Source organism: Coregonus clupeaformis, chromosome 13 (genome assembly GCF_020615455.1).
Source record: "Coregonus clupeaformis isolate EN_2021a chromosome 13, ASM2061545v1, whole genome shotgun sequence".
Classification (NCBI taxonomy): Eukaryota; Metazoa; Chordata; class Actinopteri; order Salmoniformes; family Salmonidae; genus Coregonus; species Coregonus clupeaformis.
In genome coordinates, this window is record NC_059204.1 from 54,296,485 (window position 1) to 54,312,753 (window position 16,269).

General features: G+C 42.7%; 1 protein-coding gene across 1 annotated transcript in view; it reads right to left on the bottom strand.

The window, feature by feature from the left end:
- Positions 1-16,269, bottom strand: part of slc13a2 (solute carrier family 13 member 2) — a 51,163-nt gene continuing 34,894 nt past the window's right edge. Inside the window, exons 7-12 of the mRNA XM_041894609.2 lie at positions 5,493-5,702; positions 5,089-5,204; positions 4,789-4,907; positions 1,090-1,251; positions 658-795; positions 1-443 (exon numbers count right to left, since the gene is read on the bottom strand). Of these exons, the coding sequence (XP_041750543.1) occupies positions 309-443; positions 658-795; positions 1,090-1,251; positions 4,789-4,907; positions 5,089-5,204; positions 5,493-5,702 (880 nt within the window). The 3' untranslated portion in view covers positions 1-308. The remainder of the gene's footprint in view (positions 444-657; positions 796-1,089; positions 1,252-4,788; positions 4,908-5,088; positions 5,205-5,492; positions 5,703-16,269) is intronic.

Consider the following 16,269-nt stretch of genomic DNA (forward strand, 5'->3'; position numbering starts at 1 on the left):
ATACTGGCCCCCCGTGGGAATCGAACCCACAACCCTGGCGTTGCAAGCGCCATGCTCTACCAACTGAGCTACAGAGTGTACTTGGTCATCGTCACAGCATTATGTGTGTGTGTGCTTCATCTCCTTTTCCATTCTCTTTATCTCTATCTCTCTTTCTATGCCTGACTTTCTCTTTGCCTGTCAGTCCACGTTTATCTCTTCCTTTCTGTGTCTCTCTCTCTCTCTCTCTCTCTCCCTCACTCTCTCTCTCTCTCCCTCTATCCTCCTCCTTCCCCTCTCCTCCCTCCCGCCTCTCTCTCCTCCCCCTCTCAGGGCTTGGTCCCATGTGTGATGTTGGCCCAGTCAGGGAAGGTGCTGAGCTGGAACATTGCGTCTCCCCAGGTGTTGATGCCCAGGTTGATGGTCAGGATCCCAATCATGTTCAGCATGAAGCCTGCCTTCACCTGGACAACACATCAACACAAATGCAGGTATACAGTAAACACTGTTGCATTTGAATGTGTAATAATATAATATAATATATGCCATTTAGCTTACACTTTTATCCAAAGCAACTTACAGTAGCATACATGTTAGTATATATGTGTCTCTGTCTGTGTCTATCCATTCATGTGTGTGTGTGCACATATGCACCTGTGTGTGTGTGTTGTGTCTCACCATGTCCATGACTTTGAGGTTTCCATAGGAGAAGACGATGGCGTTGGGAGGTGTTGCCACAGGCAACATGAAAGCCAACGAGGCACAGATGGTGCAGGGCAGCATCACGTACAGAGGATGCAGCCCAATAGCTGTGGCCTGGTGGGAAGTAGAAAGGAACACACTCAGTCATTCAACACACTTAGACACGTGTATGTGAGAGAGAGAGGAAGAGGGAGAAAGCGAGAGGATAGAGTGTGTGTGTGTGCGTGTATGTGTCTGTGTGTGTGTATGCAAATGTGTGTGTGTGTGCGTGTGTAAGTGTATTCATATGTGCGTGCATGCGTACGTGCGTTCTTGCGTGTGTGTTTGTGTGTAGGTTTGTGCAGCCGTGCCTGTGTGTGTGTGCGTACGTTTGTGCATGCGTGCATCTGTACGTGTGTGTGCGTTTACCATAGAGGCCAGTATGGGCAGGAACAGTGTGGTAGTAGCTGTGTTGCTGGAGCACTCAGTGAAGGTCCCCACCAGCAGACAGAGTAGCAGAGAGATACCGAAGGGAGGAATGGACTGTAGAGGAGCAAGACTCTCACCCAGCCATTTAGACAGACCAGATGCCTAGAGAAAGAGAGATGGGGTGGGTGAGATGAGGGGGAGGGGGGTGAGAGAGAGAGAGAGAGAGAGAGAGAGAGAGAGAGAGAGAGAGAGAGAGAGAGAGAGAGAGAGAGAGAGAGAGAGACTTATACAGACATTGTCATCCTACAAGAAACATGGTATAGAGGAAATAATCTCAACAGAGAAAATTTTTACCTATATCCCCCCACTAGAATCCCCATACTTTAATGAAGACAGCTTCTCCATCCTGGAGGGGGAAATCAATCATTTCCAGACCCAGGGACATGTACCAGTCTGTGGCGACCTAGATGCCAGAACTGGACAAGAACCTGACACCCTCAGCACACAGGGGGACAAACACCTACCTGGAGGTGACAGCATTCCCTCCCCCATATGCCCCCCTAGGCACAACTACAACAACATAACCAACAAAAACGGGTCACAACTCCTGCAGCTCTGTCGCACACTGGGTATGTACATAGTCAATGGTAGGCTTCGAGGGGACTCCTATGGTAGGTACACCTATAGCTCATCTCTTGGCAGTAGTACTGTAGACTACTTTATCACTGACCTCAACCCAGAGTCTCTCAGAGCATTCACAGTCAGCCCACTGACACCCCTATCAGACCACAGCAAAATCACAGTCTAGTTGAACAGAGCAATACTCAATCATGAGGCATCAAAGCCAAAGGAACTTAATAATATTAAGAAATGCTATAGATGGAAGGAAAGTAGTGTCGAAACCTAACAAAAAACTATTAGGCAACAACACATTAAATCCCTTTTAGACAACTTCCTGGACAAAACATTCCACTGTAATAGTGAAGTTGTAACCTTGGCAGTAGAAAACCTAAACAGTATATTTGACCTCTCAGCTTCCCCATCAAATCTAAAAATCTCTAACAGAAAATCGAAGAAAAGTAACAACAGTGACAAATGGTTTGTTGAAGAATGCAAAAACATAAGAAAGAAATTGAGAAACCTATCCAACCAAAAACATAGAGACCCAGAAAACCTGAGACTACGCCTTCACTATGGTGAATCACTAAAACAATACAGAAATACACTACGGAAAAAGAAGGAACAGCATGTCAGAAATCAGCTCAATGTAATTGAAGAATCCATAGACTCTAACCACTTCTGAAAACACTAAACAAACAACAACATGAAGAGCTATCAATCCAAAATTGAGATGTATGGGTAAACCACTTCTCCAATCTTTTTGGCCCTATAACAAAGAACAAACAGCAAAGAAATATACATGATCAAATGCAAATCTTAGAATCAACTATTAAAGACTACCAGAACCCACTGGATTCTCCAATTACATTCAATGAACTACAGGACAAAATAAAAACCCTCCAACCCAAAAAGGCCTGTGGTTACAATATTTGGAACCAAGGACTGATCACCCCAATTCACAAAAGTGGAGACAAATTTGACCCCAATAACTACCGTGGGATATGCGTCAACAGCAACCTTGGGAAAATCCTCTGCATTATCATTAACAGCAGACTAGTTAATTTCCTCAGTGAAAACAATGTACTGAGCAAATGTCAAATTGATTTTTTACCAAATTACCGTACGACAGACCACGTATTCACCCTGCACACCCTAACTGACAAACAAACCAACTAAAACAAAGGCAAAGTCTTCTCATGCTTTGTTGATTTCAAAAAAGCTTTTGACTCAATTTGGCATGAGGGTCTGCTATACAAATTGATGGAAAGTGGGGTTGGGTGAAAAACATACAACATTATAAAATCCATGTACACAAACAACAAGTGTGCGGTTAAAATTGGCAAAAAAACACACACATTTCTTTCCACAGGGCCGTGGGGTAAGACAGGAATGCAGTTTAAGCCCCACCCTCTTCAACATATATATCAACAAATTGGCGAGGGCACTAGAACAGTCTGCAGCACCCGGCCTCACCCTACTAGAATCTGAAGTCAAATGTCTACTGTTTGCTGATGATCTGGTGCTTCTGTCACCAACCAAGGAGGGCCTACAGCAGCACCTAGATCTTCTGCACAGATTCTGTCAGACCTGGGCCCTGACAGTAAATCTCAGTAAGACAAACATAATGGTGTTCCAAAAAATGTCCAGTTGCCAGGACCACAAATACAAATTCCACCTAGACACCGTTGCCCTAGAGCACACAAAAAACTATACATACCTCGGCTTAAACATCAGCGCCACAGGTAACTTCCACAAAGCTGTGAACGATCTGAGAGACAAGGCAAGAAGGGCCTTCTATGCCATCAAAAGGAAGATAACATTTGACATACCAATTAGGATCTGGCTAAAAATACTTGAATCAGTTATAGAAACCATTGCCCTTTATGGTTGTGTGGTCTGGGGTCCGCTCACCACCCAAGAATTCACAAAAAGGGACAAACACCAAATTGAGACACTGCATGCAGAATTCTGCAAAAATATCCTCAGTGTACAACGAAAAACACCAAATAATGCATGCAGAGCAGAATTAGACCAAATTATCAAAATCCAGAAAAGAGCCGTTAAATTCTATAACCACTTAAAAGGAAGCAATTCCAAAACCTTCCATAACAAAGCCATCACCTACAAAGAGATGAACTTGGAGAAGAGTCCCCTAAGTAAGCTGGTCCTGGGGCTCTGTTCACAAACACAAACAGACCCCACAGAGCCCCAGGCCAACAACAACAACACAATTAGACCCAACCAAATCATGAGAAAACAAAAAGAGAATTACTTGACACATTGGAAAGAATTAACAAAAAAACAGAGTAAACTAGAATGCTATTTGGCTCTAAACAGAGACTACACAGTGGCAGAATACCTGACCACTGTGACTGAACCAAACTTAAGGAAAGCTTTGACTATGTACAGACTCAGTGAGCATAGCCTTGCTATTGAGAAAGGCCGCCATAGCCTGTCTTCTCTTGAGAGCCAGGTCTGCCTATGTGCACACTGCCCACAAAATGAGGTGGAAACTGAGCTGCACTTCCTAACCTCCTGCCAAATGTATGACCATATTAGAGACACATATATCCCTCAGATTACAGAGACCCACAAATAATTCGAAAAACAAACCCAATTTTGATAAACTCCCTTATCTACTGGGTGAAAAACCACAGTGTGCCACCACAGCAGCAAGATTTGTGACCTGTTGCCACAAGAAAATGTTTATTTCTTTTCCCATTTGTACTTTAACTATTTGCACATTGTTACAACACTGTATATATATACATAATATGACATTTGAAATGTCTTTATTCTTTTGGAACTTCTGAGTGTAATGTTTACTGTTAATATTTATTGCTTATTTCACTTTTGTTTACTATCTACTTCACTTGCTTTAGCAATGTTAACATATGTTTCCCATGCCAATAAAACCCTTAAATTGAATTGAATTGAGAGAGGAACAGAGAGAGAGGGGGAGATGGTGGAGGTGAGAGAGAGAGAGAGAGACACAGGGCATTATAGACCAGACGTCTGCACAGACAGACACATAGACAGGGTGTAATACTAGACGCCTGCACACACACACACACACACCTCGCTGCCGCTGGCCAGAGCGAAACCTCCTCCCAGCAATAGGATGATGTTCCAGGGCATGCGCTCGTGGACCACCTGCCAGGTCAACAGAGCAGCTGGGGCCTTCTGCTTCTTCTTACCTGGAGAGAGGGAGGGGAGAAAAATAAGTGAAATTAACATTAACATGAACAATGCACATTCAAGGCCTCTCTGTTCATTTGAGAGTGAAACTGAACTTTGTCTCATTGAGGCTTCTTAACAGAACAGAATCTGCAGACAAAGATCTTTGTTATTGTAGCTCTTTCATTGAACCACCCTCACCTTCCTCCCCGGCCTCTCCCTCCTCTTCCTCAGCACTCCGGTAGCAGAACGGCCGTGAGGGGATGATGAAGAAGAGCGTGGACATCAAGATGGCCACCGTCCCATCCGTCACAAACCTGAAGGACACCAACACAGGGAGAGAGTTTAGAATTCAGTTAGAAGAACAGACATTCACATTTAATTGGTGTGTGTTGAAGAGTAAGGTTTGTGTGCATGCATTCATTTACATGCATAAATGTAATTAGCTGTGTGTGTGTGTGTGTGTGTGTGTGTGTGTGTGTGTGTGTGTGTGTGTGTGTGTGTGTGTGTGTGTGTGTGTGTGTGTGTGTGTGTGTGTGTGTGTGTGTGCACCTGACTGCGCCAGTCTGTGTGCATAAATGTATCTATATGTGTGTGCTACTCACGCTCCATCCTTGTTGAACAGTACAGTGGCCCAGCCTGGCATGAAGCCTGGTTCTCTGGTGAACCACATCACCACCAGCAGGACAAAGATGGTCAGCACAGCCCCCTCGGCAAAGGTCATGCTCCCCAGCTTCCTGTACTCCTCCTTCATCACTGCAAACGCCTCTTTTTCTCCTTCGTTCTTCTTCCCGCAGCCAAACGACTTCTTCATGCTGTCAACGACACACAGGGACAAGGAGTGAGACTTCAAGGAATCAATTAATATCAAACATAATTAAATTAGGAGCTATTCGTTAGAAGTAATGTAGCCTGTTCTGCAGCTTCTCTTAAAGTGCTATTTCACCGCTGCTCTTTCACTGTATATGTACATTTATATGTTATTAATAAAAAATCGAGAATTGCCTCAAATACCAGTGTTTCTGCATCTCACGGGTAGAAACGGGCCATCTACATTTCCTGATTGTAAGCAAACCACAATATGTGGAATTCATAGCGATTTCAGAATGTAGTACCGAACCTGTCGAAGATGATCCAGTTGAAAATTGGCGTCAACAGGTAGCTAACGTTACTCACTGGACCAGCCACTTGTTCAGAGAACATCAGAGGGTATCTCAGGGGAGTTGGGATATGCAAAAAACACATTTCCAATTCACACCTCTCACTTGTACAGGTTGCACACTTGTACATACAGTGAAACAGGAGAAATATAAGCACCCCCTATTTGACCTTTTGAGATTGCGAAGAACTTTAGTCATGGTGTGGTGCTCAGTACCTGGATGTGGCTTGCGAAAGTATTCACCCCTCTTGGCATTTTTCCTATTTTGTTGCACTTACAATCTGGAATTAAAATGGATTTTGGGGGGGGGTTGTATCATTTGATTTACACAACATGCCTACCACTTTGAAGATGCAAAAACATTTTTTTTGTGAAACAAACAAGAAATAGGACAAAAAAACAGAAAACTTCATAACTATTCACCTCCCCTCCCAAAGTCAATACTTTGTAGAGCCACCTTTTGCAGCAATTACAGCTGCAAGTATCTTGGGGTATGTCTCTATAAGCTTGGCACATCTAGCCACTGGGATTTTTGCCCATTCTTCAAGGCAAAACTGCTCCAGTTCCTTCAAGTTGGATGGGTTCCGCTGGTTTACAGCAATCTTCAAGTCATACCACAGATTCTTAATTGGATTGAGGTCTGGGCTTTGACTAGGCCATTCCAAGACATGTAAATGTTTCCCCTTAAACCACTCGAGTGTTTCTTTAGCAGTATACTTAGGGTCATTGTTCTGCTGGAAGGTGAACCTCCGTCCTAGTCTCAAATCTCTGGAAGACTGAAACAGGTTTCCCTCAAGTATTTCCCTGTTTTTAGCGGCATCCATCATTCCTTCAATTCTGACCAGTTTCCCAGTCCCTGCCGATGAAAAAACATCCCCACAGCTGCCACCACCATGCTTCACTGTGGGGATGGTGTTCTCGGGGTGATGAGAGGTGTTGGGTTTGCGCCAGACATAGCATTTTCCTTGATGGCCAAAAAGCTAAATTTTAGTCTCTTCTTTTCTTTAAGCAATGGCTTTTTTCTGGCCACTCTTCCATAAAGCCCAGCTCTGTGGAGTGTATGGCTTAAAGTGGTCCTATGGACAGATACTCCAATCTCCGCTGTGGAGCTTTGCAGCTCCTTCAGGGTTATTTTTGGTCTCTTTGTTGCTTCTCTGATTAATGCCCTCCTTGCCTGGTCCGTGAGTTTTGGTGGGCAGCCCTCTCTTGGCAGGTTTGTTGTGGTGCCATATTCTTTCCATTTTTTAATAATGGATATAATGGTGCTCCGTGGGATGTTCAAAGTTTCTGATATTTTTTTATAACTCAACCCTGATCTGTACTTCACCACAACTTTGTCCCTGACCTGTTTGGAGAGCTCCTTGGTCTACATGGTGCCGCTTGCTTGGTGGTGCCCCTTGCTTAGTGGTGTTGCAGACTCTGGGGCCTTTCAGAACAGGTGGATATATGCTGAGATCATGTGACAGATCATGTGACACTTAGATTGCACACAATTTGGACTATTTTGTGTATGTCCATTACATGAAATCCAAATAAAAATCCATTTAAATTACAGGTTGTAATGCAACAAAATAGGAAAAACGCCAAGGGGAATGAATACTTTTGCAAGGCACTGTACAAGCAAGTGTCACGGTTTCGGCCGAGGCTGCCTCTCTCCCTTGTTCGGGCAGGCTTCGGCGTTCGTTGTCTCCGGAGTACTAGCTGCCACCGTTGTATGTTTCATGTTCGTTTGCTTCTGTCTAAGTGTTGTCACACCTGTTTTCATTCAGTGTCATTAGTGTCCTATTTAGTTCCCGTTGTGTGTGTCAGGTGTTGTGTAATATTGTTTTGTGTCAGATGTGTTTTCGCTCGGTTGAGCTTCTCTCCACTGCGCTGGAGTTACGCACCTGTTTGTGCGCTGTTCTGTTTCGTTTTCGCCTTCGTGCGTATTTCGCCTTCGGGCAAGAGTTGTCCGTTTTGCCGTGTTTTCGGCTCAATACAAGTTTGTTGGATTATCCGTCTGCGTCCTGCAATTGATTCCGCCACTACACCTACAGCACACCTTGACAGCAAGTGCAGGCTGCTGGGGTAACATTTAATTGGTTACCTGCCGGAAATATTCCTCGGAGCTGACAGTGGCTGTCGGCAGTGCTTAATTTGAGCTGGAGCCTGCCGGAACAGGATCCGGCACCTCTACGTTTTGGACTGTTTCGTTCCGGAACCTATTTAGCCGGATCCGGTACCTCTCATGGCATGAAAAATATTTGTCACTTTTTGCGATGAACGTTCATTCGAGTTGCCTCTTTGTTAATTTTCCTGCATTTTTAGGACTATAATTTCCTCCTCATATTGTAGCATACAATATGTCTCCACACACCTAGGCCTAGGCTATTGATGGATTCAAGACAAAGTCGTTTTCATTGATCTCAGATTCTCAGTTTGTCAGTGTCAAAGTAGCCTGTCATTTTGATCATTTGTGCGATATTATGGTGCTTTCAAGACAACTGGGAACTCAGAAAAAAACGAGGTTGAATCATGACATCAGTGATCTTCAGGTCGGAATGTTGGAGCTCTAGAAAGAGGCCAGAGTTCCCCACTCAGAGTTGGATGACCGTTCAAACTAATTTTCCCAGTCGGAGCAAGTTTTTTCCCGATTTCCCAGTTGTGTTGAACGCACTGAAGTCGGAAGTCTGAAATTTCCCAGCTCTGAGTTCCCAGTTGTTTTGAACGCGGCATTAAAAAAGATTATGCTAAAGTCTGAAGTCTAAAGTCTGAAATGCTTTTATAAAAGGCAACAAAAAAAATCCCATGTGTGCAACTTCTGTAAGTGCCTCTACTCTACTGCTCTATACCACTACGCAAATGTGATGATATGCATGCGATGCTTTATTATCAAGGTAAAAACATGTTTCATGGGTTGCGGTAATAAAGAACGCTGCCTATGTTGTGAATACTCCTATGAGAAATATCCAAATGTTTGTGTTGGAAGACAGCACTTTCAGCCAAAGGATTTCACATGGTCTCTTTCTTGCTTTCTTGAGTAAGGCAGCTCCAAAATGCAGGTGTTTCAGCCTAACTCAGTGCTTTCTATGATGGAGGGGCAGCCAGTGGAAAGTAGGTGTTGGTAATCTTCTCAAGTTGCACCGTGATTGGCTCAGTGTTCTGTCACTCATGGGGACACTACGTCACCGCAGAATCTACAGGGAGAGCTAGGCAGTTCAAGCCCCATTGATTGCGGCCACAGATAAAATGACATGAAATCACGTTATATCTACCGTAGCTTTGATTGGACTGATCATATCAACATCATACTTTCAAAATCTTAGCTAGCAAGCTAGACAAGCAGTCATCATCATGAATCACGTCGACAATCTACTGGCAAATCCTTTTCATTCCTTATCGTATGAAGATAAATTATAGATAAAAGGTATCAGTGCTCATCGGACATTGGACAGAAACATTACACAACAAGTCGGAAATTGCAAATTAAACAATGAGTGGTTTGAAAGCAATCACTATTTTGCTTCCCCTGCCTGCTACTTGGTGGAGTGGGTATGTGGTCCAAGTCTGGGTTTAAGGATTTAAAACATCTGTTTGAAAGGGTCTCTTTTCCAAGCATAAAAATATAAACATTCACACACAACACCATGGGCCAGAAAAGGTTGAATACATTGGCCATGCTCTCAATCCAGCATGACTTCTGCTGGGTTCAAAACAACTGGAAACTCAGAACTGGCAAATCTCAGATTTCAGTGAGTTCAAGACAACTGGAAACTGGGGAAAAAATGAACTCCAACTGGGAAAATACACCTTGAACGGTCATCCAACTCGGAATTCCAAGTCGAGAACTCTGGCCTCTTTCTAGAGCTCTGACCTGAAGATCACTGACGTCATGATTCGACCATGTTTTCTTTCTCCGAGTTCCCAGTTGTCTTGAAAGCACCATTAATCTAGAGAATGCCAGACAAAGTTTGATGACAAAGGACCACCGCACCACCTTCCTCTTCAAGTGAGCACAACAACGGTGAGTCCAAAAATGTATTGTATGCTGCTGCATAAATGATGTAATATGCCAGGGAAATATGTATACTGTAGCTAAGAAAGTAATACTAAGTGTATGTTGTGTAGTAAGCTGTTAGTAGCCCATGTGCCTCACCCTAATAATTTGGTCCCTTTCCCCCTCAGAACTTAAGCCTACTGTTTTGACATGGTGGTGCACATGTAGCCTATAGCCTTTTTTAGAGAAATGTCATCATCGAATATTGTAAGAGCTTTCATTGTCTGCTTATATGCCTCTTTATTTATCCTACGGTTCTGACTTGGTGTACAGGGAGAATACTGTAAGAACAGCCCATGTTCTGAATTCTGTCGCTGTACATTTAAAAAGTGCTGAACAAATAGTTATACTGACTACGTCCATCTTAGCTTGCTCATTAATGTCTTAATCAAAATTACGGATTGCCTCTTATCCGCTCATCGTTCCCTTATGCCATAGTTTGTACATCTCAACAGTCTCTTCCCATTCAAATATTGGTTTTCAACAAATAGTTCAGTAATAGACCCATGTAATTCCAGTTGATATTGCGAGGGTTGTTTTGTTTGCGCAATGCACTGCCTGTGCGTCGGTATATTGTCTATAAAACTGGATCCTCATTATTGTATTTTCCTTCCTTTTTAGACCACATAGGCCATAAAAAATAAGGTCAAATGGTAGGCTAACCCCCTCTCTCTCTCTCTCTCTCTCTCTCTCTCTCTCTCTCTCTCGTGACTTAAAGAGTAAAGTTAAGGCCTCAACATCTTGCTGAATTTATCTGAACTAATATCTATCTGATATTCTGTCGCTGTCCATTTTGAAAGTGCTGAACGAATAAGCCTACCTCGTCGCAGCTCATTTGCTTGCACTTGCTTATACTTAGAGCTAAATGTAAGAACAAACATTATGAATTTACTGAACATAAATGGTTCGAAACTCAAAACTCATTTTGGCATTCGTTATTATTGAAGGAGAATGCGGTTCTTATCGACTTACACAAATCCACAAGGAGTCAGTAGAACTGTTTCGCTGCCAGACAAGGCTCCATTGACAGCCAGGTGTAGCAGTGGTAAGGATCCACTCCATGGTGCTGAAAGGAAAGCTCTGCTGTTGGGACAGCTTTATGTAGGCCCTAACAGTTTGTGGGCACCGTTTGTCACTGATATAGTACAATTAATGTTTTGTTTAGTGTTGTGTTGTGTACTGGCTTTGCTGGCATGCATCCGCCCCCCCCCAAAAAATGGTTTGCCCCACCAAGATTTACATGCTAAACTCACCACTGTAGCTAGCAAACTACATTTGTTTATCTAAACCAAAATCTAGGTAGCTAGCTTTCATAATACGCTGGCTAGACATTACAAAGCAAGTCAATGTAATTAGCCAGCTGCTATCTGGCGATGTGATTTGTAAGTTTGCAGGCTAACGTTAGCTATGTTAGGTTACATTAGCTTCAGTCTACCGGACTGTATCTAACCGTTAGCTAGCTAGCTAACTATCTACCATAGAGGCTAACGTGACTGGCCTATGTGTTCTATTTACAGGGTCCTATCCCATCAACATCTGCAGCAGCATCAGCATCAAGCTCAGCACCAGGAACTAGTGTAAGTCACCTTTGCTAAATCTTTCCATGACTCCACGAGCAAATAAATATACTGGAGCTAGCCAGAAACATGGTCTGTGTCTTGTTGTCATAGTTAGTGTGTTTATAAGTAGGCTACAACTTCTACTGTAGTTTTCACTGTATTTTGGAGGCTTGGTTGATTGTTTATGCAAAGCTTGAAGTCTAAATTGGAGAAAGGCAAAGGTATTAGTAAGGAGGGGATGTTGTGGGTGACTGACTGGTTTCTGTTGGGGGTAGGTATTGTGAGTGAAGGTTAGTGTGCATGATCTATTGACACGAGGGAGATGGATGGAGATACAGTGCCCTCAGAAAGTATTTACACCACTTGACTTTTCCAAATATTGTTGTCTTACAGCCTAAATTTAAAATAGTTTAAATTGAGATTGTGTGTCACTGATCTACCCAGAATACCCCATAATGTCAAGGTGGAATTATGTTTTTAGAAATGTTTACAAATTAATTAAACATGAAAAGCAGTCTTGAGTCTAATAAGTATTCAACCATTTTGTTATGGCAAGCCTGAATAAGTTTAGGATTAAAGATGTGCTTAACAAGTCACGTAATAAGTTGCATGGACTCTGTGTGCAATAATAGTGTTTAACATGATTTTTAAATGACTACCCCAGGTTTGTACCCCACACATAGAATTATCTGTAAGGTCCCTCAGTCGAGCAGTGAATTTCAAGCACAGATTCAATGACAAAGAACAGGGAGGTTTTCCAATGGTTCTCAAAGAAGGGCAGCAATTCGTAGATTGGTAAAATAAAAAAAGCAGACATTGAATATCCCTTTGAGCATGGTGCAGTTATTAATTACAATTTGGATGCTCTCTCATTACACCCAGTCACTACAAAGATACCGGTTCCTTTCCTAACTCAGTTGCCGGAGAGGAAGGAAACCACTCAGGGATTTCACCATGAGGCCAATTGATTTTAAAATAGTTACAGAGTTTATTGGCTGTGATAAGAGATAACTGAGGATGGATCAACAACAGTGTAGTTACTCCACAATATTAACATCACTGACAGAGTGAAAAGAAGGAAGCCTGTAAAGAATAAAAATATTCCAAAACATGCATCCTGTTTGCAATAAGGCACTAAAGTAATAATGCAAATAATGTGGCAAAGAAATTAACTTTTTGTCCTGAATACGAAGCGATATGTTTGGGGCAAATCCAACACAACACATCACAGAGTACCACTCTTCATATTTTCAAGCATGGTAGAGACTGCATCATGTTATGGGTATGCTTGTCATCGGTAAGGACTAGGGAGTTTTGGGGGATAAAAAGAAACGGAATAGAGCTAAAATCCTAGAGGAAAACTTAGTTTAGTCTGCTTTCCAACAGACAAATTCATCTTTCAGCAGGACAATTACGTAAAACATAAGGCCAAATATACACTGGAGTTGCTTACCAAGACGACATTGGGCTTACCAAGACGACAAGGGTGCCTGTATCAATGAGATAGGGTGCAGGCTGTTAGCCAGCCTGCCAGCTTAGTGGAGTCTGCCACTAGCACAGTCAGTGTAGTCAGCTTTTCTTTCCCCATTGAGACAGTGTCTGTGCCTCGATCTAGGTCGGGCAAAACTAAACATGGCGGTGTTCGCCTTAGCAATCTCACTGGAATAAAGACCCCCTCCATTCCTGTCATTATTGAAAGAGATTGTGATATCTCACATCTCAAAATAGGGCTATTCACTTCCAAGGCAGTCAAAGTCAATTAACTAATCACTGATCATAACCTTGATGTGACTGGCCTGACTGAAACATGGCTCAAGCCTGATGAATTTACTGTGTTAAATGAGGCCTCTCCTCCTGGTTACGCTAGTGAACATATCCCCCGGGCATCCTACAAAGATGGAAGTGTTGCTAACATTTATGACAGTAAATTTCCGAAGAAAGAAAAGACTGCATTTTCATCTTTTAAGCTTCTAGTCATGAAATCTATGCAGCCTACTCAATCACTTTTTATAGCTACTGTTTACAGGCCTCCTAGGCGGTATACAGCGTTCCTCACTGAGTTCCCTGAATTCCTATCGGACCTCGTAGTCGTGGCAGATAATATTCAAATTTTTTGTGACTTCAATATTTACATGGTAAAGTCCACAGACCCACTCCAAAAGGCTTTCGGAGCCATCATCGACTCAGTAGGTTTTGTCCATCACGTCTACGGACCTACGCATTGCCATAGTCATACCCTGGATCTAGTTTTGTCCCATGGAATAAATATTGTGGATCTAAATGCTTTTCCTCATAATCCTTGACTATCGGACCTCCATCTTATTACGTTTGAAATTGCAACAAATAATCTGCTCAGACCCCAACCAAGGATTATCAAAAGATGCGCTATAAATTCTCGGAAAATCCAAAGATTCCTAGATTCCCTTCCAGACTCCCTCCACCTACCCAAAGACACCGGAGTACAACAATCAGTTAACCACCTAACCGAGATCTAAATTTAACCTTGCGTAATACCCTAGATCCAGTCACACCTCTAAAACCAGAAATCTTTTGTCACAAGAAATTAGCTCTCTGGTATACAGAAAATACCCGATCCCTGAAGCAAGCTGGAATGGAAATGGCGCTCCACTAAACTGGAAGTCTTCTGACTAGCTTGGAAAGAAAGTACCGTACAAGATCGAAGAGCCCTCACTGCTGCTCAAGCAGCCTACTTTTCAAACATGATTGAGGAGAATAAAAACAATCCAAAACGTATTTTTGATTCTGTTGCAAAGCTAACTAAAAAGCAGCATTCCCCAAGTGAGGATGGCCTTCACTTCAGCAGTGATGAATTCATGAACTTCTTAGATGAAAAGATCATGATCATTAGAAAGCAAATTACGGAATCTGTGTATTTCTCCAAAACTCAGTTGTCCTGAGTCTGCACAGAACTGCCAGGAGCTAGGATCAATGGAGACACTCAAGTTTTTTTATCCTGTATCTCTCGACACATTCACAAAAATAGTAATGGACTCTAAACCTTCCAGCTGTCTACTGGACCCTATTCTATCTAAACTACGGAAAGAGCTACTTCCTGTGCTTGGCCCTCCTATGTTGAACATAATAAACAGTTCCCTATCCACCAGATGTGTATCAAACTCCTGAAAAAGCCATACCTCGACCAAAAAATAAATATATAAACTATTGGCCTATATTGAATCTTCCTTTCCTCTCAACATTTTTAGAAAAAGTTGTTGCTAAGCAACTCACTGCCTTCCTGAGGACAAATAATGTATACGAAACGCTCCAGTCTAGTTTTAGACCCCATCATACTACAGAGACTGCACTTGTGAAGGTTGTAAATTACCCTTTAATGGCGTCAGACCGAGGCTCTGCATCTTTCCTCGTGCTCCTAGACCTTAGTGCCGCTTTCGACACCATCAATCACCACATTCTTTTGGAGAGATTGGAAACCCTAATTGGTTTACACAGATAAGTTCTTGCCTGCTTTTGATCTTATCTGTCGGAAAGATATCAGTTAATCTCTGTGGATGGTTTGTCCTCTGACAAATCAATGGTAAGTTTCGGTATTCCTCAAGGTTCCATTTTAGGACCACTATTGTTTTCACTATATATTTTACCTCTTGGTGATGTCATTTGGAAACACAATGTCAACTTTCACTGCTATGAGGACGACACACAGCTGTACATTTAGATGAAAGATGGTGAAGCCCCAAAGTTGCCTACACTGGAAGCCTGTGTTTCAGACATAAGGAAGTGGATGGCAGCAAATGTTTTACTTTTAATGCTAGTTCTAGGTCCCAAGAAACAAAGAAATCTTGATAGAACTGTGAAGGACTTCACCGTTACTCTGGACCCTGATCTCTCTTTTGACGAACATATCAAGAATATTTCAAGGGCAGCTTTTTTCCATCTTTGTAACATTGCAGAAATCAGAAACTGGTTGTCAAAAAATGATGCAGAAAAGCTAATCCATGCTTTGTCACATCTAGATTAGACTGCTGCAATGCTCTAATCTCCGGCTACCTGGATAAAGCACTAAATAAACTTCAGTTAGTGCTAAATACGGCTGCTAGAATCTTGACTAGAACCAAAGAATGTGATCATATTACTCCAGTGCAATTCCCTCTATATTGGCTTCCTGTTAAGGCTAGGGCTGATTTGAAGGTTTTACTGCTAACCTACAAAGCATTACATGGGCTTGCTCCTACCTATCTTTCCGATTTGGTCCTACCGTACGTACCTACACGTACGCTACGGTCACAAGACGCAGGACTCCTTATTGTCCCTAGAATTTATAAGCAAACAGCTGGAGGCAGGGTTTTCTCCTATAGAGCTACATTTTTATGGGATGGTCTGCCTATCCATGTGAGAGAAGTAGACTCAGTCTCAACATTTAAGTCTTTACTAAAGACTCATCTCTTCAGTAGGTCCTATGATTGAGTGTAGTCTGGCCCGGGGGTGCGAAGGTGAACGGCAAGGCACTGGAGTGACGAACTGCCCTTGCTGTCTCTGCCTGGCTGGCTCCCCTCTCTTCACTGGGATTCTCTACCTCTGACCCTATTATTGGGGATGAGTAACTGGCTTACTAGTGCTTTTCCATGCCGTCCCTAGGAGGGGTGCGTCAC